This window comes from Podospora pseudopauciseta, chromosome 6 (genome assembly GCF_035222475.1).
Source record: "Podospora pseudopauciseta strain CBS 411.78 chromosome 6, whole genome shotgun sequence".
Lineage (NCBI taxonomy): Eukaryota > Fungi > Ascomycota > Sordariomycetes > Sordariales > Podosporaceae > Podospora > Podospora pseudopauciseta.
Window position 1 is genome coordinate 2,653,867 of NC_085895.1, and position 19,721 is coordinate 2,673,587.

At 51.8% G+C, this 19,721-nt stretch overlaps 5 protein-coding genes across 5 annotated transcripts; 3 read left to right on the plus strand and 2 right to left on the minus strand.

The window, feature by feature from the left end:
* Window positions 1-6,704: 6,704 nt before the first annotated feature.
* On the plus strand, window positions 6,705-7,466 carry QC763_600080 (uncharacterized protein; the record flags this gene model as incomplete). Its single annotated transcript, XM_062913866.1, has 1 exon — window positions 6,705-7,466. The coding sequence occupies one exon, from the start codon at window positions 6,705-6,707 to the stop codon at window positions 7,464-7,466; it is 762 nt and encodes a 253-aa protein (XP_062763121.1).
* Window positions 7,467-7,473: 7 nt separating this feature from the next.
* Window positions 7,474-8,872, minus strand: QC763_600075 (uncharacterized protein). Its single transcript, XM_062913865.1, has 6 exons — window positions 8,441-8,872; window positions 8,249-8,379; window positions 8,165-8,194; window positions 7,996-8,112; window positions 7,752-7,929; window positions 7,474-7,696 (listed from the first exon to the last, which is right to left on the minus strand). Exons 1-6 carry the CDS (start codon window positions 8,637-8,639, stop codon window positions 7,563-7,565), a joined length of 789 nt encoding a protein of 262 aa, XP_062763122.1. The 5' UTR covers window positions 8,640-8,872; the 3' UTR covers window positions 7,474-7,562.
* Window positions 8,873-10,017: 1,145 nt separating this feature from the next.
* QC763_600070 (uncharacterized protein) lies at window positions 10,018-13,107 on the plus strand (the record flags this gene model as incomplete). The annotated part of the gene is made up of 2 exons (XM_062913864.1): window positions 10,018-10,741; window positions 10,790-13,107. The coding sequence occupies 2 exons, from the start codon at window positions 10,018-10,020 to the stop codon at window positions 13,105-13,107; spliced, it is 3,042 nt and encodes a 1,013-aa protein (XP_062763123.1).
* A 10-nt stretch (window positions 13,108-13,117) lies between these two features.
* Window positions 13,118-15,011, minus strand: QC763_600060 (uncharacterized protein). Its single transcript, XM_062913863.1, has 5 exons — window positions 14,862-15,011; window positions 14,725-14,800; window positions 14,477-14,631; window positions 13,743-14,416; window positions 13,118-13,689 (listed from the first exon to the last, which is right to left on the minus strand). Exons 1-5 carry the CDS (start codon window positions 14,920-14,922, stop codon window positions 13,312-13,314), a joined length of 1,344 nt encoding a protein of 447 aa, XP_062763124.1. The 5' UTR covers window positions 14,923-15,011; the 3' UTR covers window positions 13,118-13,311.
* A 442-nt stretch (window positions 15,012-15,453) lies between these two features.
* Window positions 15,454-18,928, plus strand: QC763_600050 (uncharacterized protein). Its single transcript, XM_062913862.1, has 3 exons — window positions 15,454-15,794; window positions 15,839-17,004; window positions 17,068-18,928. Exons 1-3 carry the CDS (start codon window positions 15,464-15,466, stop codon window positions 18,745-18,747), a joined length of 3,177 nt encoding a protein of 1,058 aa, XP_062763125.1. The 5' UTR covers window positions 15,454-15,463; the 3' UTR covers window positions 18,748-18,928.
* Window positions 18,929-19,721: the final 793 nt, after the last annotated feature.

Genomic DNA, 19,721 nt, shown 5'->3' on the forward strand with positions numbered 1-19,721 from the left:
AGCCTGATCTCGGCTTCATCAGACAAGCCCTCCTCACTCTGCCTTCTCTTTCATCCATACTCGGACAACTCGGCCTCGACTTCCACCCTGGACGAAGCTTTCATGAGCTGGCTAACTTTGCTCAGGGCGGTCAGCTTCTCCTTGACAATGATAGATGGCGACACAACACCTTGCTGGCCCCATTGACAGTCGTGTCTCAGGCGATAGATCTCGCCGTTCAGTTTTCTCGTCTTCATCCTGACGAGCCTCTGTTGAAATCCCCTCAACAGGTTCAAGGCTTCTGCGTTGGATGGCTTTCTGCGGCCTCCCTCTCAGCATCCAACAACTTTGGTGCCTTCAAGCGGAATATCGCTGCTGCCCTACGCCTTGCTGCTTGTATCGGCACAACAGTTGATGCTGACAACCGGATCCTTTCGGACCAAGCATCGGCTATTTGTGTTCGACTCAAGACACAAGCTGACAGATCATTGTTGGAGACATTGTTGGACCAAATCTCAGGTGTAAGTGCCCCTATCATACCCTCACTGAAAAACACTCACACTGAACAGGGCTACATCTCTTGTTTTCTGGATGAAAATGTCTTTACCGTCACTGTCCCCAATAGCAAACGACATTGGCTGGAAGCACAGCTGCAGATAGCAACCTTTTCATAGACCGACATTGGCCTCTCCGGTTTCTACCACCACACAAAGCATGAAGAGAGAGCCCAGACCCTCAAAAGGATCTGTTTTGACCCAGAACTCCGACTTCCCGCCGCTTCAGAACTGCAATCACCACTCAGGTCCACCGCCGACACCAACATCCGACTCGGCACCACTGCACGAGATTGCCATTGATCTCATCCTGTGCAAACGAGCAACATTGGATCCAGACGTTGCGCAAAACCATCGAGAACGTTGGCAACTTCATGTTCATCCCCATCGGGTCACACACTAGTGGTCTCGTGCCCCGTTCTCTTGTTCATCCTACATCGCCCACCATGCGTTCTCTCGGACCAAAAGACGAGATTACCATTATTGGCATGTCTGCTCGCTTCCCTGGTACGGATTCTCTATCAGAATTCTGGAACCTCCTGATGTCTGCGGGCAAGACTGGATTCGGGCCTCTTCCAGGATCCCGGTTTGATGCATCTCACCCTAGCATCACATCGCGCTGCCCCGAAGCAAAATATCACGGAAACTTCCTTCGTGAAGACATTGTTAAGGGATTCGATCACCGCTTCTTTGGAGTTTCAGGACGAGAAGCCAAGAGCATGGATCCCCAGCAGAGATTGGTGCTTCAGGTTGCCTATGAGGCATTAGCGACCGCTGGCTACCACCAGGCCAGAGCCGGAGCACAAACCTCTGAGGTTGGGGTGTACATGGGCGTGGGCGAGGTAGAGTACCATCATAACCTTGCTGGTCACCAAGCCACCTTTTTCAGTGCTGTGGGCTTGTTGAGGAGCTTCATCAGTGGCCGCATCGGCCATTTCTTTGGTTGGAATGGGCCGGCGATCACGGTTGATACGGCCTGCCCGTCAAGCGCGGTGGCGATCCATACAGCTTCGCAGGTACGTATCTACTCTTTTACTACTTTGTTGTTCACTAACATTGGTGACTAGGCTCTTTTGGCTGGTGAGTGTGAACTCGCCCTGGCGGGTGGAGTGAATGTCATTACCAGCCCAGAGCTACACCAGGCTCTGGCTGCGGGGTCCTTTTTGAGTCCCAATGGATCGAGCCACGCTTTTGATGCCTCTGCCGCTGGCTATTGTCGAGGTGAAGGCGCGGGGGTTCTTGTTTTGAAGCCCCTGTCCAAAGCAATCGCGGACGGCGACAATGTCTTGGTTGTCATTTAAGCTTCAGCAATCAACCAAAACTCCAACTGCAGTCCCATCACGGTCCCCAAATCATCCTCCCAGAGCTCTCTTTACAGGAAGGTTTTAGATATGGCCCGAGTCAGCCCTGGAGAAGTGTCCTATGTTGAAGCGCACGGAACAGGTGAGACAACTCTCTTGCATTGGGATCAAATGACTAACAGGTTCACAGGCACTCAGGTCGGTGACCCCAAAGAGTATGAGAGCATCAGAATGGCTCTTTCTGGACCCTTTCGAAAGGATGAGCTCTTTGTCGGTTCGGTAAAGGACAGCATTGGTCACTGCGAAGCGGCCTCGGGGGTCGCGGGCCTCATCAAGACTGTCCTCATGATGCACTACAAGACCATCCCTCCCCAGGCTGGATTCAACAGTCTCAATCCTCGTATCAAGACCGGCCCTAGGGACATGATAATTGTCCCCAAGGTTTCTCATCCCTGGAACCCGACCCATTCTAGAGTTGCCCTGATCAACAACTATGGCGCCGCAGGAAGCAACGCCGCCATTCTCGTGCGGGAACACAAGCGACCAGCTATATCAGCTCTGGCTTCGACTCCTACTCCTTTTCCAATTCTTTTGTCTGGAAAATCTCCCAGTCATGTTCAAGCTATGATCACTCAGCTCAAGGCTTGGAGACCACTCGGCGCTGCATTCGAAAATGTTGTCTACAGCATCAAGACCCAAAATCCTTAGTTTGCTCACAGGATCGCCATCACTGCGCAAATCCACGAGGACATACTTGCACAGCTTGATAGGGCAACAGTGGCCGCCGACTCACTTCCAGTGGTCCTTGCATTCGGCGGGCAGACTGGGCGAGGTGTCTCCATTTCTCGACGTGTTTACGATGCAAGTCCTGTGCTGCGCAAACACCTGGTAAGTCGATGTTCCTCTGCAGCTCGAGCTAGAATACTAACCGACCTTTTCTAGAACGACTGCAATAATGCTTGTGTTGCTCTTTCCCTTCCCCCAATTCTCCCCGATATCCTGTCGCCATCGACTTCAGATGACATCACCGCCAGCACTGTCAACTACTCGCCCTGCACGTGTCCACAGCGCCTTCTTGGATCGATGCGGGACTTGATGCATCAAACGTCACTCTTGTCGGCCACAGCTTTGGGCAAATATCTGCTTTGGTTGTGGCAGGCTCGTTGTCACTGCAGGATGGCTTCCGATTTGTTGCCAGCCGCGCCAGGTTGCCTCGTGAACACGGCGAGACTGGGTCTATGCTTTCTGTCGAGTGTCTCGAGTCTCAAGCCAAGGATATCATGAAGAGAGTCAACAAAAGTCTGCAGCAAACCGGCAAGAGAGTAGAAATCGCCTGCTACAATGGTGTGTCCAGTTATGTCCTCTCTGGGGATCAGGAAGCCATCATCCAGGCGGGCACCTCTGTCCGCAGCAACAGATCAAGTGTCTGAAACTGGCAAGCACACATGCCTACCACTCATATATGACGGAACCAATTCTTGAAGAGCTCGCAACGGCCTCTCAAAGACTCGCTATCAACCGCATCGCTTCTTCCTATTCTCAAGGGGCTACCTGGCTTGAGGGGGGCTCCTCTTCCCCAGTAATTCCCATGATCAGGCGGATTGTTTCAGGACGCAGATCGCCAGACATCTTTCTGTCTGCCAACCTGGGCGACGACAATGCAATGGCTAATCTCTGCTCCTTGACATCCAAAATCTGGCAGTCGGCAGGAAATGTGCAGTATTGGCCTTTCCTAAAATCCAATAAGCACGCCTTTGTCCCTGTTCCCCCTTATCAGTTTGACTTGACGCAACGCTGGATCGACTACAAACCTATGGGACTGGAGCTCGAGCACCAACAGGCAAAGGCTCCTTCTGCCGATGTCATCACGCTTCTTGAAGTCGACCAGGTATCTAGAAAACACATATTCGAGGTCAACACCGAGACTGCGCTTTTTCAGCTCGCAACAAAGGGTCACGCTGTTGCTGGGCACGCCTTGTGTCCCGCATCGATGTACCTTGAAGTAGTTGCGAGATGCCTCCGACTGGCTGCAGACACGCCCTCCGACGACTTGATCATGCCCCATTTTGAGGCTTTGACCATGTCATCACCCCTTGGAATCAGCCAGACAAAAACCATGGTGTTTTTGACCCAGGATAATACTGCCGCCAAGTCATGGTCATTCAGCATTTCCAGCCTCAACGCCCAAAACGCTTCCACAGAACATGCAAAGGGCCGAATTGCATTGTCCTCCTCCGAGACAGATGCTCAGCTCGCAACCATGGCAAAAATGTTTCAGAGGTCTCGTCTTGATCGGCTTGACACTCTGGGGTCCTCTAGCAAAGTGGCTGGTCCCATGCTCTACCAGCTGTTTTCTAGCGTCGTAGACTACGCAACCTACTACCAAGCGGTCAAGTCCCTGACAGCCCATGGACACGAGGCGGTTGGTGTTGTGAGTGTTCCCTCACCATCCCCTGGTCTTGACAAGGGGGTTTGCGACCCTTTGACTCTGGACAGCTTTCTCCAGGTAGCCGGCATTCACGTCAACTGTCTTCGGCCCAAGGACGTTGGACAGGTGTTTATGTGTACTGCCATTGAGGAGATTCTCTTGTCTCCAACATACGCGCAGTCTTCCACAGGTTGGAACGTTTATACTAGGTACGACGCGGTATCGGAAGGCGAAATGCCTAACGATATTATAGTGTGTGACGCATAGACCAATGCGTTGGCTATTACCATAATGGGCGCTACTTTTAAGAGCGTCTCCCTGAAGTTATTGGAACGAATTCTTTCACGACTCAATGACACACCACACTCGGTCGTCCACACACCTCGTCCCATCCAGCCTATTCAGCATATACAAGCAACGCTCCCACCCACCACTCCAACACCTCAACAAGAGGACAAGCACATGGTCAAGGTAAGTCTTGCAGAGCTTCTGCCAATTTCTTCCAACTCTAACCCCTCCTGTATAGATCACCCCAAGTCAACCATCTACAGAGCCACATGGTGTCAGCCAAATGCTCAGCAGCATCATTGAGATGCCTGCTGATGAGATCACATCCAAGAGCACTCTGGTAGAACTTGGCATCGACTCGCTCCTGGCTAGCGACGTTTTGGCCGAGATTAAAAGCTTATTTGGAGTCAAAGTCTCATAGGCTGATCTGTTGGCATGCGCCAATGTAGACGATCTTGTTCGCCTCGTGCAAGCAGACTCTACCGCATCGGCATCTCCCCAATCAGCACCCAAAGTTCTCAGATACGACAGTTTCAACACAGTCAACTCAGAGCCGGCAATTAGTTCAGGACTTTCTGACTCTGGGACAGATTCGCACGATTCATCGTGCCCTGCAGACTTTACGGACGATGATGGAACAAGCAGTTCAGAGTCTGACCATGCTGATATGGACAAGCTGACTGATGTCGGAAATACCATTACTTACACTCAGCATGCTCGCGACACCCGATTTTCGGGATTCTGCAATGACGTCTACCCCATCCAGTCCCGGCTTGTCACGCAGTATGTAGTGGCGGCATTTGCAGACTTGGGCTGTGACTTGAGTGTCCTGGCTTCAGGATCAACCATTCCATTCATCACTCGATTCGAGCCCAGGCACAAGATGGTTGGGGAACAATTATACAGGATCTTGGAGGATTCGAAGCTCATTGTGCGTGATGGTCAAAACAACTATCGCCGTACAAGCATACCCCTCAACAAAAGTTCTGCCGTTGACCTCCACGCTGTCATGCTCTCACAGTACCCACAGCATGCATCCGAAACAAAGCTTTTGCACGCCACAGGCTCCAGGCTTTCAGCCTGTTTGACTGGCGCAGCTGATCCAATCGACATCCTTTTTGGGTCTGCAGCGGCACGGGCTCTGCTCGAAGATGTCTATTTGAACGCCCCCATGTTCAGAACCGGGACGTTGGTCCTGGTTGATGACATTTCTTCTCTTGTGCAGACAAGCACTCGAAAGACTAACCCCATCTTGGAAATTGGTGCTGGAACAGGTGGAACAACACGCCCTCTTTTGCAAGCATTGAGCCAGATGGAGAGGCCTGACATGACAATCAAGTACACCTTGACTAATTTATCGCCCTCCCTTGTTGCGGCAGCCAAGAGAAAGTTCACTTCCTTGGCTGCGTCCAATGCCCGACCAGAAAGACTCAAGATTGAGATGCGTTTCACCACCCTCGACATTGAGTCTGCCGACACCAAGCACAATGAGCATTACGACGTCATTCTGTCCACCAACTGTATCCATGCTACCAAAGACTTTGTGATTTCCACTGTTAATATCCGAAAGCTGCTGGATCCTGTTGAGGGTTGGTTGTTGTGCTTGGTGGAGCTGACGAGAAATCTGTTTTGGTTTGATCTTGTGTTTGGACTTCTGGAGGGCTGGTGGAGATTCAACGATGGTCGAAAGCATGCCTTGGCTGATAAGCTCATCTGGGAAAGGCGTCTCAAGCAGGCGGGCTTTGCTTCCGTGAACTGGAGCGATGATGGAACAAAGGAGGGTGAGATTTTGAGAGTCATCACTGCCCGTGCACTGCCACAAAGCCAGCCGAGTCCAGAAGAAACGAAAATGGAAACGATGTGCTTTAAAAGCATTGACGGCGTCGACTTGATGGCTGATATACATTACCCGCCGTCTGATACTGTCTCGTCAACAACACCGCGCCCAATAGGTGAGTCCCATTCTTTTTCATCAATGTCGAGTTCACATCACTGACAAAAGCGATAGCCTTGATGATACATGGTGGAGGGCACATTATGCTTTCGCGAGCTGACATTCGGCCCAAGCAAACTGACTTGCTGCTCTCCAAAGGATCTATCCCAATCAGCATTGACTATCGCCTCTGCCCAGAAACGACTTTGGAACAAGGTCCCATGAGCGATGCAGCCGCTGCCCTCGCATGGGTAAGAAAGACGCTCCCATCTCTCCCTCTGGCTAGAAAGGACATTCACCTGGATGGTGAAAATGTTGTTGCGGTTGGGTGGAGTACAGGTGGCCTCCTGGCAATGAGCTTTGCGTGGAAGTCGGCAGACTTCGACATTAGGCCTCCCGAAGGTGTTCTTGCCTTTTACTCGCCTTCCGATTACGGGGATCCCTTTTGGACACAACCAAACATTCCCGAGGGATCAGAGAAGGTTTTCCCGGTTGAAGCTGACTGGGACTCCATGGCCTTTGATCGGCGGCCCATCACGGCATACAATCCACCAGCATCGGCTCAGGCGGCGGGTGGGTGGATGTCGACCCAGGATCCCCGCTCCAAGTTGGCCTTGTATATGAACCATCAATGGAAGACACTTGACGTTCTTCTCCATGGTGTTGCCGCACTCGATGGACACCGACAAGTTACCCGAGAGGAGGTCTTGGCCGTGTCTCCTTTGGCCAAGGTTCAGCAGAACCTGTACCACACGCCAACCTTTATCATCCACCCGCGTGACGATGACTTGATACCCTGGCAGCAAGCCGAGAGGATGTACGAGGCTCTGAGCGAGAAAGGTGTTGATGCTGAGCTGAGAATTATCGACGGTGGAGCAAAACACCTCTTTGACATTGGCAAGTGCTGGGAAAAGAGATGCCCGCAAGGCCGTGAAGCGGTACAAGAGGGATTTGAGTTTTTGGAGAAGCGTGTCTGCTGCTGAGAGAAATTTGTTGGCCACGAGCTGTAGAGATTTGCAATCGATGATAAAAAACTGCTAGTCTAGGCTGCAATAACTCCCCGAGAAACCACCATTCGCTTATCCAAGATTGAAACGTGGAGATCTCTTCTCCAAGAACGCGGCTTGTCCTTCACGGAAATCTCCCAAGTCAAAGGTCGAATAATACAATGACTTTTCCAACGACATGCCGGCTTCAAGATGTGTGTTCTCGGCTAATGACACAGTCAGACACAAACATGACAAGGGGGCTTCACAGTGAATGCTTACCGGTGAGAACAGCTTTCTTGCCGAACTTGAGCACGGGGGCTGATTTAGTCGCAAGTCTCTGAGCGAGTTTAATACTTTCACTCTCCACTTCCTGACGAGGAAAGACTTTGTTGACAAGTCCGTACTGGGCGAGCTCCGAAGCTGAGATGGAATCGCCAGTCAAGATCAATTCCATAGCCTATAAGTCACCCTGCGTTAGCCAATCTAATGTCACTGTGAAACACGTCGAGCGCGGCTTACGCACCTTATGCTTGCCCAACGCTCTGGCCAATCTTTGTGTACCCCCAGCGCCAGGGATAGTGCCAATTTTGACTTCGGGGAGACCAAATAGTGCATCGTCTGCAGCATAGATGATGTCTGCCTGTGTGCAAGTCAGTACACAAAACGAAAAGAATGGGGACGTAACAACATACAGCTAATGCCAATTCGAACCCTCCACCAAGCTGTGATTCTGTCAGCTATAATTACTCGTGAGCAATGGTGATAGGTACACTCACAGCAAGTCCGATGACCGCGGCTATGATGGGCTTTGTGAATTGTGCAAACGCATCCGTCAAATCTTTGAGAAACGAACGTTCGTGAGCAGCCAAGGTGTCGAGTTGTGATAGCTCGTTGATGTCCATGCCCGCTAATAAGCCACAACTTGTTAGTTTGGCCGAAATTGTGTCACTCAAAGAAGTATCTCTTACCGCAGAATGGTCCGTCCGGGTTGCCTGCTAAAATGACAGCTCGTACAGAGTCCAAAGCATCAAGGTGACTCAAAGCCGAGACCAGCTCGTGAATCGTGTTCTGCGAGAAGGCGTTCCGTTTGGCTGGACGATCAAGACGGATGATGGCAACACCAGTCGAGTCATCCAGACTCAGCTTTACATCTTTCAACGAATCCATTTTGCAGAGGAAGAAAAGTTCAACTTGGATTGGAACGGCGGCGGCGGTGGTCCAAGTGCTGCATCAATTGTGTCATCTTAATACTTTGGATGAGATATTCCAACCACTTATCATCCGATATTCTCAACATCCACACGGCTTGGATCCAAGTCGCTGCTTACCCGATTTATTTTCACATGATGAGGTGGCGTTTGGTGCACAGACTGGATGGTTACAGTGACCGATCGTGGGGCTAAATTACAGTTACATTTCAAACGGCGCTGCCACCTAAGGATCTAAAAGATCTGATCCACTGCTGTGGTGCACAACGGCATTTTTTCCACGAGTGTCACTGGCAGATACCCTAACGCGCTACCCGGTCAGGTAATAACACCCGTGTTCTGTAACACCACTCATTCTTTACCCGCTGGTTGGCAACTTTTATACGAGGAAAGATGCTATCCCAACCTGCTTGCATCAGCATGACAAAACTCGGTAGAGAAGGTTAGCGAAGCTGTCCCTGCAGCAAACGTCTTGGCCCATGCCAGGTTTCCCCGGACCGAATGGGAAGATGCCGCGATGCTACTGCGCGTACAAGTCGATGGCATCTTGGCAGCATGTCTTGAAGGGGACTACACATAACTGAACAGCCAAATCTGGATCAGGGCCGAGATTAGGTGATGATGTCAACCATGGGAATAGTATCATGGTGCAAGCGGGGTGAGTGACCGAGTGTTTCGGGTTGAGATGACAGCTACCTAATCCTCACTGATAGTACCATCATACCTCACAGTCCTCAACGGCCACGACCGGGTCTTGCTTTCGGTGTCATCATCTTGGCGTGATCTGCCGATTTTGAGTTTTCGTTAATTAAGCGGATGGATGGATGTTAGAGCACAATAGAGCTGGCTACCTATGCACTGGAAGGTTCAGGCTTCTGTATGAACAAGATACCCTTCTTGGGAGGGCCTCACACCTCAAGAGACTATCCGAGCAAAGAGTAAGAGCGGGGCAACTTTTGAAAAATTTGTTGAAATTTTTGTTTGAGCAAGGAATTAAGTTGGCTTTGTGGAGAAGGGAGATGCTTAGATGGGAAGACTTCCAGAATCGCCGTCCCCAGAATGGTAAGACGCGACGTGCTGCAGATGTGGAAGGGTTCCATTCGCTAACAAGTTACGTCCTGTCCTAGCATACCATGATGGAATCTGTGTGGACATGCTTAGGTAGTGATTAATCAGCGTAGAATGGTAGTGCGGATGGTCACATACCTGAGATAGGAACCTTCTAAGCAGCCTTGTATCACCAATCGCCATCTCCATTATAAGGGGACAGTGTCCCTGGAACTGAAGACTGTTCTATCACCCAATCAAGCCGGCCACCAACGATCATAGTCGTCAACATGGGCTCACAGGTTGAACCAGGCTCGTTTTACTCTCTTGAGTCCCTATCGACAGAGGACCAACTTCTCTTCAACCGCTTCGGACGTGGAGAAACCATCCCACTGCCCTTCACAAGAGTCCACCATGCATTCGAGTCGATAGCTTCACAACACCCCGGCGCAACAGCGGTCCGACATTTCGATGGCACCTCAATGACATACGGAGAACTTGACCGCCATGCCAACATACTGGCCAACGAGCTTCTCACTCGGTTTTGTTTCAAGAGAGGGGCGCGAGCGGTATTGGTGTACTCGCGCACCATCGAGATGGTCATCTTTATCCTCGCTGTGCTCAAGGCAGGAGGGCAGTACATTCCCATTGACGGCGGCATCATTCCAACCGAAGCCCTCAGTCACGTAGTCTCGGACTCTTCGGCAGATATCGTCCTTTGTTTGCCCAAATACTCCGACAAGGCCACCGAGGCATGCCGCCAGGGACCAGCCATTCTCAGTCTCAACCTCTCCAGCGACATCTGGACATCAGGCGTTGCCAGCAGACCAAACGTGGACGTTCAGCCTGAGGATGGAGCCTACGTTATTTACACCTCGGGTACGACTGGGCGGCCAAAGGGCGTTGATGTCACACATCATGGTGTTTGCAATTCCTTGTTGGTTGAGCCTGCAAAGCTAGAGATCACTGTCGGCACAAAGGTGGCACAACAGTTGAGCGTGGCTTTCGACATGGGTAAGTAGCCATCCATTTTAGGCCCGAGTTTCCAACTAACAACCCTAGGCGCTTGGGAAATCTTAGCGACCGTCATGAACGGCGGAACTCTGTATATCAGAGGCAGCGGAAACGACCTTTGGAACGAGTGCCTCAAGCAAGTCGACGTCGTCATCTCCACCCCGTCCGTAGCGATCAAGCGGTTCCCCAATTACGAAGACTTCCCCAACCTCAAGACGATCGTGGTGGGCGGCGAGCCATGCCCAAAGACCCTTGCTGATCATTGGGCGGAGCACACTGGGACGAGGTTCCTGAATGTCTGTGGTCCCACGGAAATCAGTGTCCTCAACACCGTCCACGTCCACAAGCTTGGCGGACCATTGACCATCGGCAAGCCGAATCCCAACACTACACTCTACATTCTGGACGAGGACGAGAACCCAGTCAAGATTGGCGAGGCTGGTGTCATGTGGGTGGGAGGAGTCGGTGTCTCTAGGGGGTACCTCAACTTGCCCGAATTGACTGCGACGCGATACAAGCTCGACAAGTTCACCGGAGATGGCAGGATGATGTTCAACACTGGGGACCTGGTCCGATGGAATGCGGACGGATGCCTCGAGACACTTGGTCGTCGTGATGATCAAGTCAAGATCGATGGCTTCCGTGTTGAGCTAGACGGTGTTTCCCGCGCCATCGAGTCTTGCCCGGATGTGATCAAGGGTTGCGCTCTCAAGATTGACACGAGTCTGTGGGGCTTCTACTCTGCCATTCACCCCATTGACCAGGCCGAATTGCACAAGGCAGTCAGTGCCAAGCAGCCTTTCTATGGGGTCCCCAAAGTTTGGCACTATCTTGGCCCAACAATTCCACTCACGGCAAACGGCAAGATCGACAAGCGTGTGCTGCGGGAGTTGGCGACCGCTGTCAACTCGGGTGCTCAGCAGACAACTCCACCCGCAGAAGTTGGGCTTCTGGCTCCGAGCATCACCAACGTGGAAAAGGCGTCTGTTCCGAGCAGCAGCAGCTCGGCTACCGACGAAAAGCCCGACCCCGTTGCACCCATCCCGCCCAAAAAGGGGTTTCATGGTTGGCGCTGGCTGCGTCACCGCGGCCTATCGGCTTACCGCAAGCTCTTTGGCATTATTTTTGTTGCCAACGCCATTGCCTTTGTTGTCATGCTTTGGAAGAGCCGAGAGTCCAACTTTGAGCTGCCCCTCGACAATCTAGCCACGGCCGTGAGTGCAAACTTGCTGGCATCTGTCTTGCTTCGCCAGGACTATGTCGTGAATGTGGTTTTCTGGCTTGCAACTCGAATGCCAACATCCGCACCCCTGGCTATCCGACGACACCTCGCTCGTGTCTATCACTACGGCGGGGTCCATTCCGGAGCATCTGTTGCCGCTTCGCTTTGGTGGCTGGTGTTTACTGTGGCTGCCACTCGCCGTCTTGCTCCAACAGGGTCTACCCAGCCGTCTCAGCGAATTGCGGTCCTGGTGTTGACTTACTTGATCTTTGCACTCCTCGTCGCCATATTGGCAATGGCATGGCCTAGCATCCGTGCCAAAATGCATGATCAGTTCGAGTGGACGCACCGCTTCGCCGGTTGGACCGCCCTGGCTTTGGTCTGGGCTCACCTCATGGTCGTCACCGCGGCGTTGCCCAGCACCCAGCCCTTTGGTGCCGCACTTGCTCGGACGCCTGCGTTGTATCTCCTCAGCTTGACAACACTCTCCATCGCCGCTCCGTGGATGCGTCTCCGCCGCGTCAAGGTGGTTGCCGAACCCCTGTCAAGCCATGCAGTCCGCTTGCACTTTGACTTCAAGACCCCACGAGAATGTTCATCTTTGGGTATCCGCATCACCGACCGCCCCTTGGTGGAATGGCACGCTTTTGCGGCTATCCCTGAGCCGGACAACAAGCCAGGACTCTCCATTCTTGTCTCCCGTGCTGGTGACTGGACAGGTCGCATGATTGACAAACCACCAACATATCTTTGGACGAGGGGTGAACCAGCCTCGGGAGTGCTGGCTATTGCACCTCTTTTCAAGAAGATTGTTTTGGTGGCCACAGGCTCTGGAATCGGTCCTTGTCTTCCAGTCATCATGGAGCGCAAGGTTCCTTGCCGGATCCTGTGGAGCACCAAAAACCCACTCAGGACATATGGCCAGGGCATAATTGATGAAGTGAAGAGGTGTGATGATAGAGCTGTCATCTGGGATACGGACAGTATGGGAAGACCAGACATGGTTCACTTGGCTTGGGAGCTGTATCATGAGAGCGGCGCCGAGTGTGTATGCATTGTCAGCAATGCAAGGACAACTAAGAGGGTCGTGTATCAGTTGGAGGCGAGAGGAATCCCTGCCTTTGGACCGATTTGGGATTCGTGAGAAGAGATTGTAACAATATAAGTTTCTGAGTATATGATAGGTATGATTCATTCTACTGTAAATTTTCCATTCATATAGCGACTTCGACTTAAAGATATCGAACAGTTGATCTTTTAACTTAGGCATTAGCAATGGCTTACAATGCCATGTAATTTGTTCAATGAGGGGTGATGGCTATCCTTTCATGCCAGCTTGTCTTCCAACTCAAGCACGTTGCTGTTCCATATTGTTTAGCAAAATGCCCCTTTTTCCCGAAGGAGAATCGCGCGGCCTTGGCTGACTTGAACAGCCAAAGAGTGAAGCTAGCCCGCCCAGTAATCGCAGCTGGTCGTTTTCGCTTGCCTTCCAGAGTAGGAGAATGCCAATGGTAACAGGGATGGCTGTAGCAAAGAGATACCAGATGTCTTGATTGACCTGCATGTGGTGCTCATTATTGTCCGGGAAACTGAAGAATTGTGTGCCAAAGATAGAGCTTGCGGCGCTGAAAGGGATGAATATCAAGCCGACAATAGAAATGATCCGGACGCTGCGGCTGTTCATCATGCCGATACGACTATCTTGGGCATTGTTCAAGTGAAAAGCCTAAAAAGAGTTTGTATGAGTCTCTGTTCCACACATGCTTCATTTGTACGTACCAGATCCACTGCATTCTTGATCCTTTCGTGAGAACTAACAATCCTGAGCCTGGTGGAGTTGAAAAGCTCGCTCCGGTATCTCAACAATCGATGGGTGTTTTCCCATGTCCGATCCTCCGTTCTCCACTTGTTTTTTGGATCATGCAGAAGCTCCTTGTGTGCCGATAATGCCCTGTCAACTGCTCTAAGGATAGCGTCCAAGGCTTCAATCAGGTAGATGGCGTTCTTAGCACTGGTATGAATTCCGTGTAAATCCCGGCTTGAGAGGTGACGAGAGTGTGAGCTAGGGTCAGTCGTTTCAAGTATCTTTGCCCGCTCAAACAACCTTTTCTCGTCAGTCCGTACAAGGTGAGTAACATCCCAAGCAATACTATCCACTCTCTGATACCAAGATGAAAGTGCCACGTCCACAATCACGTAGGGATCGTTGTTGACATGGTTCCAGGTTGAAGACAAAATGAATGTCACCAAAGCCTGGATAGACTCAAGGGGAGGCTGGAAGGCAAGGAAAGTGACACAGTACTCTGAGTTCTCTGGTTCCACAGTGTCTCGTTCAGTTGGGGTCATAGGTTTCGGCTTCCATGTCATGACAAAGCCCCATTTTAGCCAAGGCTCATGTTGGTTGGGTTGGGAGGCTGTTGTTGGAATTTTGACCAGAAAGTGCATCCAAAGAGCTGCAATCCAGCGTCAGCAAACATCCATTATTTCACTGTAGATAAGGCTAGCGGACTGACTCTCTACTCCATTTTCTCCCAGTTGGTGGCCAAATGAGTGTGTGACACTCCGCTCACGCTCGGCCACAAAGTCGTCGGGTATGTCGTACAGCTGAATTAATTGGTCATATTCTCCCGATGGCGCACCTCGGTATCTGCCGTCCAGGGGCGCAAAGCTGCAAGGGACTATCAGTCTTCCATCCATGGATAACGGATTCCAAAAGAGGAAATTGGGCGTGACGCGACAGTCCAGCCGTGTGAGCACGCACATCATGTCAAAGTCGTACCCTCCCCATCTGGTCAACTCGGTTACATCTGACTGTATTCTGCTGGGACGGTCGTCCCCTTTTCAAGCCAGAAACAATTAGTTTTGCGATACAGGGTAAATACTCAGAAGGAATGGTACCTTGTTGCCTTATCCATCTCTCAAACCGCAGGAAACCATCTTGTTGATTTGTTGATGCCATGGTCAATGTGATGTTGATTACAAGCCAGAAGAGAGAAGCGCTTGCATTGGAAGCTGAAGAAATAGAGGAGATGGAAAGTGGGAGATAGGGGGTAGGAGGTGGTTTTTTGGGCGTCTTTTCTTGGGAACACACCAATGTAATTGCCAACTGTGGGCGAGGGGCTGAGCGGTGCATGCTGTGTCACATACCATGCTTGCGGACTACCATCAGGCTACCAATAGAACAACATGGTTAACCACATGTTGGGCGTCTAGACCACGGCAGATGCAAAGAAAAGGAGCAATATTGACACCACAATCATGCCATTCCCTGTCCCAGCTCCAGACCCTGGGAAAGCTTGTTTCCCGAGACAGCTGAGCCTCGTGTGAACACTGCGGCGTTTCCCGGGGACAGGAAACTCTGTATCAGGTAAGTGACCATTGTAATAAATGGTTTTTTTCAAGATATGACGGAGACGTTGCTGAAGTGCGCAGGGAATATCATCTGGGTGGACCTAATATTTTGTCCAGGGCTCCGGACGCGAGACGATCAATAGATCCCAATGTCACATTACCAATCTGACAAGGCTCTCAAGATAAATACTCTTACCCTCCCTCTCTTCATAAAAATCTGTTGCCTTTGTTCTTTTCTCCTTGTCACTCTTCCCAGGCTTACTCAACTCATGGCATCCACTGGACGCCAGGTAGACTATCACGGTGCAGACATCCAGCCCGATCGTGATCGGATCAACGGGTTCCTGACTTTGATGAACGAGGCTGTCCCTCCAGCTCAAGTTCATTCGAGTTCCCAGAGCGTCTCACACCCTCCCCAATATCCTCCCGCCCCCCGACCAGTTGCAAACACACCAGGATCAGGAGCTCTCCCTGCCAACAGTGAGTCAACTTTCACACTACCTATAGAAATCATTCTAATTCAGACAGGCAATACTGCAGCACGTCCGGCTTTCACCAACAACTCCAAGCCCAAGTCGCGACGAAGACTCTTTTGCTTCTAGACACACCGGGTACCGCTATGTCAGAAAAACCTCTTTCTACGGGCTCAAGGGCGAGCTCCCATCCTAACCCATACCAGGATGTGTCCAGTTGGTGGGCTGCCTTCTTCAAAGGGGGCTTTTCCTGGCGTTGGTTTGGTGGACCTCACCTGTACTTTCGCCCCAACCTCGAGTATGCCGACTCGACACCGTTTTTCGTTACAGATGGTCTGGGAAGGGAAAAGGTGTACAACCAGCCGTTCGAATGCTACATCGACCCATTCACCGGAAAGATTGAGAAACTTTATGTCCAAGCACCTTCTTCCATTTGTCTCCTTGGCTCTGTCGACCCCAATTGCACCTGGAAGCGAACGCCTATTCGAAATGTGACACCGTTTCTCTTGCGGGTAGGCAACCTCCCCTTTCGGTTTATACCGGCCGAGAGGAGGGGTCACAGATCCAAGTTCACCTTTGAAGATTGGTGCATTGTCATTGGAATGTGGATCCCGTCTGTGGCAATCTTTCTCATGTCGTGGACGGTGTATGACCCCTCAGGCCCCGTTGAAGGAAAGGATCCTACCAAATATCTGCCGCTGATGTACCGCGGCCTAAAGTATCCTCGCCTGGCCCGCAACATGCTGGAGAATCGGCACCAAGTCGCTCAGTTGCTCTACAGGTACACTTCCTGGAATACCACGGCGGCACTCTCGTCATACCGGACTTTCCGGCCAAGGTTCCTCAACTACCTGGTGCAGACAGAGCTTCCAGATGGCCGCAAGTTTTTCTCGTTTGAAACACGCCCGGTGCCTGACAATGACATCACCCCATTCATCATGATTGCCTGGTCTTCGGCACACTATGAGCTCAAGTCGAGGGAGAACGAGTCCGGGCTGCCCCGCAACAACGAGGGCGACCTCGACGCTCTTCTCTCCGTGGGCGTGAAGGCGTCTGTCAAGTACTTTGGGCTCGAGCCTGAGAAGCAGGATCTACGTCAGCACCCCAAGGCCTTTTGGTGCTCTGCAAACTGTATGCCGCCGACGAAAAGGGTAGACCACCTTGGAAGAGTGGTTAATGTGGACGGAGAAGAGAAGGAGCTCCTTGCCAACCAAGATGTAAGCTCGATACTCCCAGTTATTGTGCTGGATGTATATGTCTGACTGACTTTGCGTACCTAGACCTACAGTATCAGCGATATTGTTCGAACCGCACAGCATGTGGCCGTTGTGGTTGGTAACCTGCAAAGACCCTGGGATCCCAACGCACTCCGTGTGTGGGGTGAACGAGTCTGGACTTTACCAGAGATCGTTCTCAGCAAGGGTGAGACAGTCACCGTCTGGCACTGTGGCACTCGACCTTCCATGAATCCATACGAATTCACCGAGATACCCAAAGCCCTTTTCCCAACCTGTGCATGGGCAGACGCCTTGAACTCGCGCCAGCTGATCGAGCACTACGGCAACCTTCACCTCAGCCGTCTCGAGCTCGTCAAGATTGCTCTAGAGTGCTTGATGAGCCGCCATTTCCGTGCGATGCATCCAGGCGACCGTGTTTACGTCCTCATGGGTCTCTTGCGTATCCGGCCTCCCATCGACAGCACCGACACTTCTTTCCAGGCCTTTGCTCGTTTGTCTCTGCCTCAGGACAGTGATCGTCTCATGGAGCGTCTGATCTGTCTTTTGCCCGACTTTCCCGGGCAGAACTGGGAGCTCATGACAGACCAGTACAAGGCTAGCTTGTGGGATGTGTACCCAAACACGCAGATCTGCGCCATTGGCGAAAATGACACGGTGGTGATAGACGATGCCAAGGGCGCCCAGATTCAGTGGTCAGAGTTCACGCGGGTTCGAACGCTACGGAAGCTGACGGCGAAGCGTGAATTCTTCATCTACTTCCTCGTCTGGTCCCCTTTGGTCTTTTTTATCGGCGTCATCCTTGCAGCCCTGTTTCAACCGCCGCCTCCGATGCCGAACTCCATGTATAACTACCCAGTGCCTACCAACCCAGCCTACCAAGCGGGTGTTGCTATCACGGTCATCACTCTTCTCTTCTTCATTCTGCCGGCCCCCTATTTCCTCTGGCACATTTACTCTGGAAAGCTTTGGGAAGTGGAGCCGTGTTTCTTTGGAATTGAAGGCTATGTTCCCATCGAGGCGATTGAAGAGAAGCTGTTTGGTACCAGAGGTAGTCATGCTCGTCTTCAGTGGAGCACATGGGGTTCACCTCTTTCTCGACACACCCAGGGCAGAGTCACTCGCGAGCGGTCGGTCAAATTTAAGTACCAAGACGCCATCGACCCTGGAACTGGTATCCAGAATGCGGTGCCGGTTCTCAGTCTCGACGGGAACATTGACACGTATCATGTCGAATCGATAGACCCTACCAGCCCCTGTTCGCACTGCTCAAGCAACGCTAGTGGCGGGCGGTATTGTAGCTACCATCCGACCGTGGCTTCCTGTCAGGACATGAGCCGCAGCAAAATGGGCCAGATGAAGGTGTTCACGCTTGTGGACACCTACAACATGACCGTCACACTGTTTTATGCTGTCCGTCCTCCCACGGTTCTGGTACTCGGTGGCAGCGAAGGCGGCATGAAGCGTGCCATTGCCTGTTCCTTTGATATCACGACCGGAACTCTGTACAGGGAAACTGTCCTGAGAATCCCTTCTCAGAGTGCGGATCGCATGGAAGGGCTTGGCCGGCTTCGCCTCGGGCTGGTTCGGCCGTTCCTTGACAATGATGTGCGAAAGACACTCTCCAGCCAGCCCGTACAGCAGCAGCAGTCCTCGACAGTCTTTCAGGAGCAGGCCACTCCCACATCTGTCCATGTGCCCATCGTCCACGAACCAAAAATCTGAGGGTCTCGATGATGTTCAAGTCCGGTTGCCAGCCAAGTCAAATTTCTGTGGTCTTGTCTTTCGTAACGCATATGGAATGTGATTCTTGGCTGTCTGAGTTTGCTAGTCTTTTCCATAAAAATATATTACGTACTTGCCTGACAAAGATGGCGAAATCTGGGAAGCCAAGTTAAACTTTGAAGCTATTCCCAGACGGCCAAGGCCACTTTGAACCGCGTGCACCTCTACGGCCACTTACTTCAGCACAACGACTGTGGCGAGTCCAGAGCAACAGCCGCCCATTGCCACGAAGGCTCGGGAATCGTGACAATGGCGATTGCTGAATAATACACATTGAGAAAGAATGAGAGGAAGGGGGAAGCGGGGCAATAGCTATGTCGCGATCTTGCATCTTGCCCCTCACCATGCGGGGTTGACGTGACGGTACTTGGTGAGGTGTGCGTGTCCATGGGTGGTATGTGCTTGGTCACTGTTGGTGTTTGTGTGTGAGAGAGAGAAGAGCGGAGTCGGCGACTATTCTAAGATCCAGATGCTTCGACCGCGATCTGCACCTCCCGTCGGACCCCTCCGGCCCTCTTTCCCCTTCGCACAGGTATGTTAGGCAGTGGCCCCTCTTCTTCCGCCGCCGTTTCCCGCCTCCCCTAACTTCCCCTATTCATCCTTTTCACTGTCTTGAGCAACCTGTGGCTTTGCTTTCTCTCACTTTGCTCCAACACCACACATCACACACACATCTTCAAGTCTTTTTCTTCGAGTCGTCGACAAACCGCCATCATGGGAGAATGCCCCGTCAAACACAGCCCGGTAGCTGGAGGTGGTACCCGTAACCTCGACTGATGGCCGAACCAGCTGCGTCTTAACATCCTTCGCCAGCACACGGCCGCCTCCTACCCCTTCCACAAGGAATTCGACTACACCGCCGCCTTCAAGTCCCTCGACTACGATGCCCTCAAGAAGGACCTGACCGACCTCAT

What these genes read in the sequence shown, in the direction of transcription:
- QC763_600050 (XM_062913862.1), top strand. Translation starts at nt 15,464, where the DNA reads ATGTCACATTACCAATCTGACAAGGCTCTCAAGATAAATACTCTTACC. An exon ending in AGGAGCTCTCCCTGCCAACA is followed by an intron (nt 15,795 to 15,838) that starts GTGAGTCAACTT and finishes ATTCTAATTCAG; the next exon opens with ACAGGCAATACTGCAGCACG. An exon ending in AGCTCCTTGCCAACCAAGAT is followed by an intron (nt 17,005 to 17,067) that starts GTAAGCTCGATA and finishes TTGCGTACCTAG; the next exon opens with ACCTACAGTATCAGCGATAT.
- QC763_600075 (XM_062913865.1), bottom strand. Translation starts at nt 8,639, where the DNA reads ATGGATTCGTTGAAAGATGTAAAGCTGAGTCTGGATGACTCGACTGGT. An exon ending in CCCGGACGGACCATTCTGCG is followed by an intron (nt 8,380 to 8,440) that starts GTAAGAGATACT and finishes GTGGCTTATTAG; the next exon opens with CGGGCATGGACATCAACGAG. An exon ending in CAAGAAAGCTGTTCTCACCG is followed by an intron (nt 7,697 to 7,751) that starts GTAAGCATTCAC and finishes CTGTGTCATTAG; the next exon opens with CCGAGAACACACATCTTGAA.
- QC763_600060 (XM_062913863.1), bottom strand. Translation starts at nt 14,922, where the DNA reads ATGGCATCAACAAATCAACAAGATGGTTTCCTGCGGTTTGAGAGATGG. An exon ending in GAGATGGATAAGGCAACAAG is followed by an intron (nt 14,801 to 14,861) that starts GTACCATTCCTT and finishes TGGCTTGAAAAG; the next exon opens with GGGACGACCGTCCCAGCAGA. An exon ending in TCAAGAATGCAGTGGATCTG is followed by an intron (nt 13,690 to 13,742) that starts GTACGTACAAAT and finishes AACTCTTTTTAG; the next exon opens with GCTTTTCACTTGAACAATGC.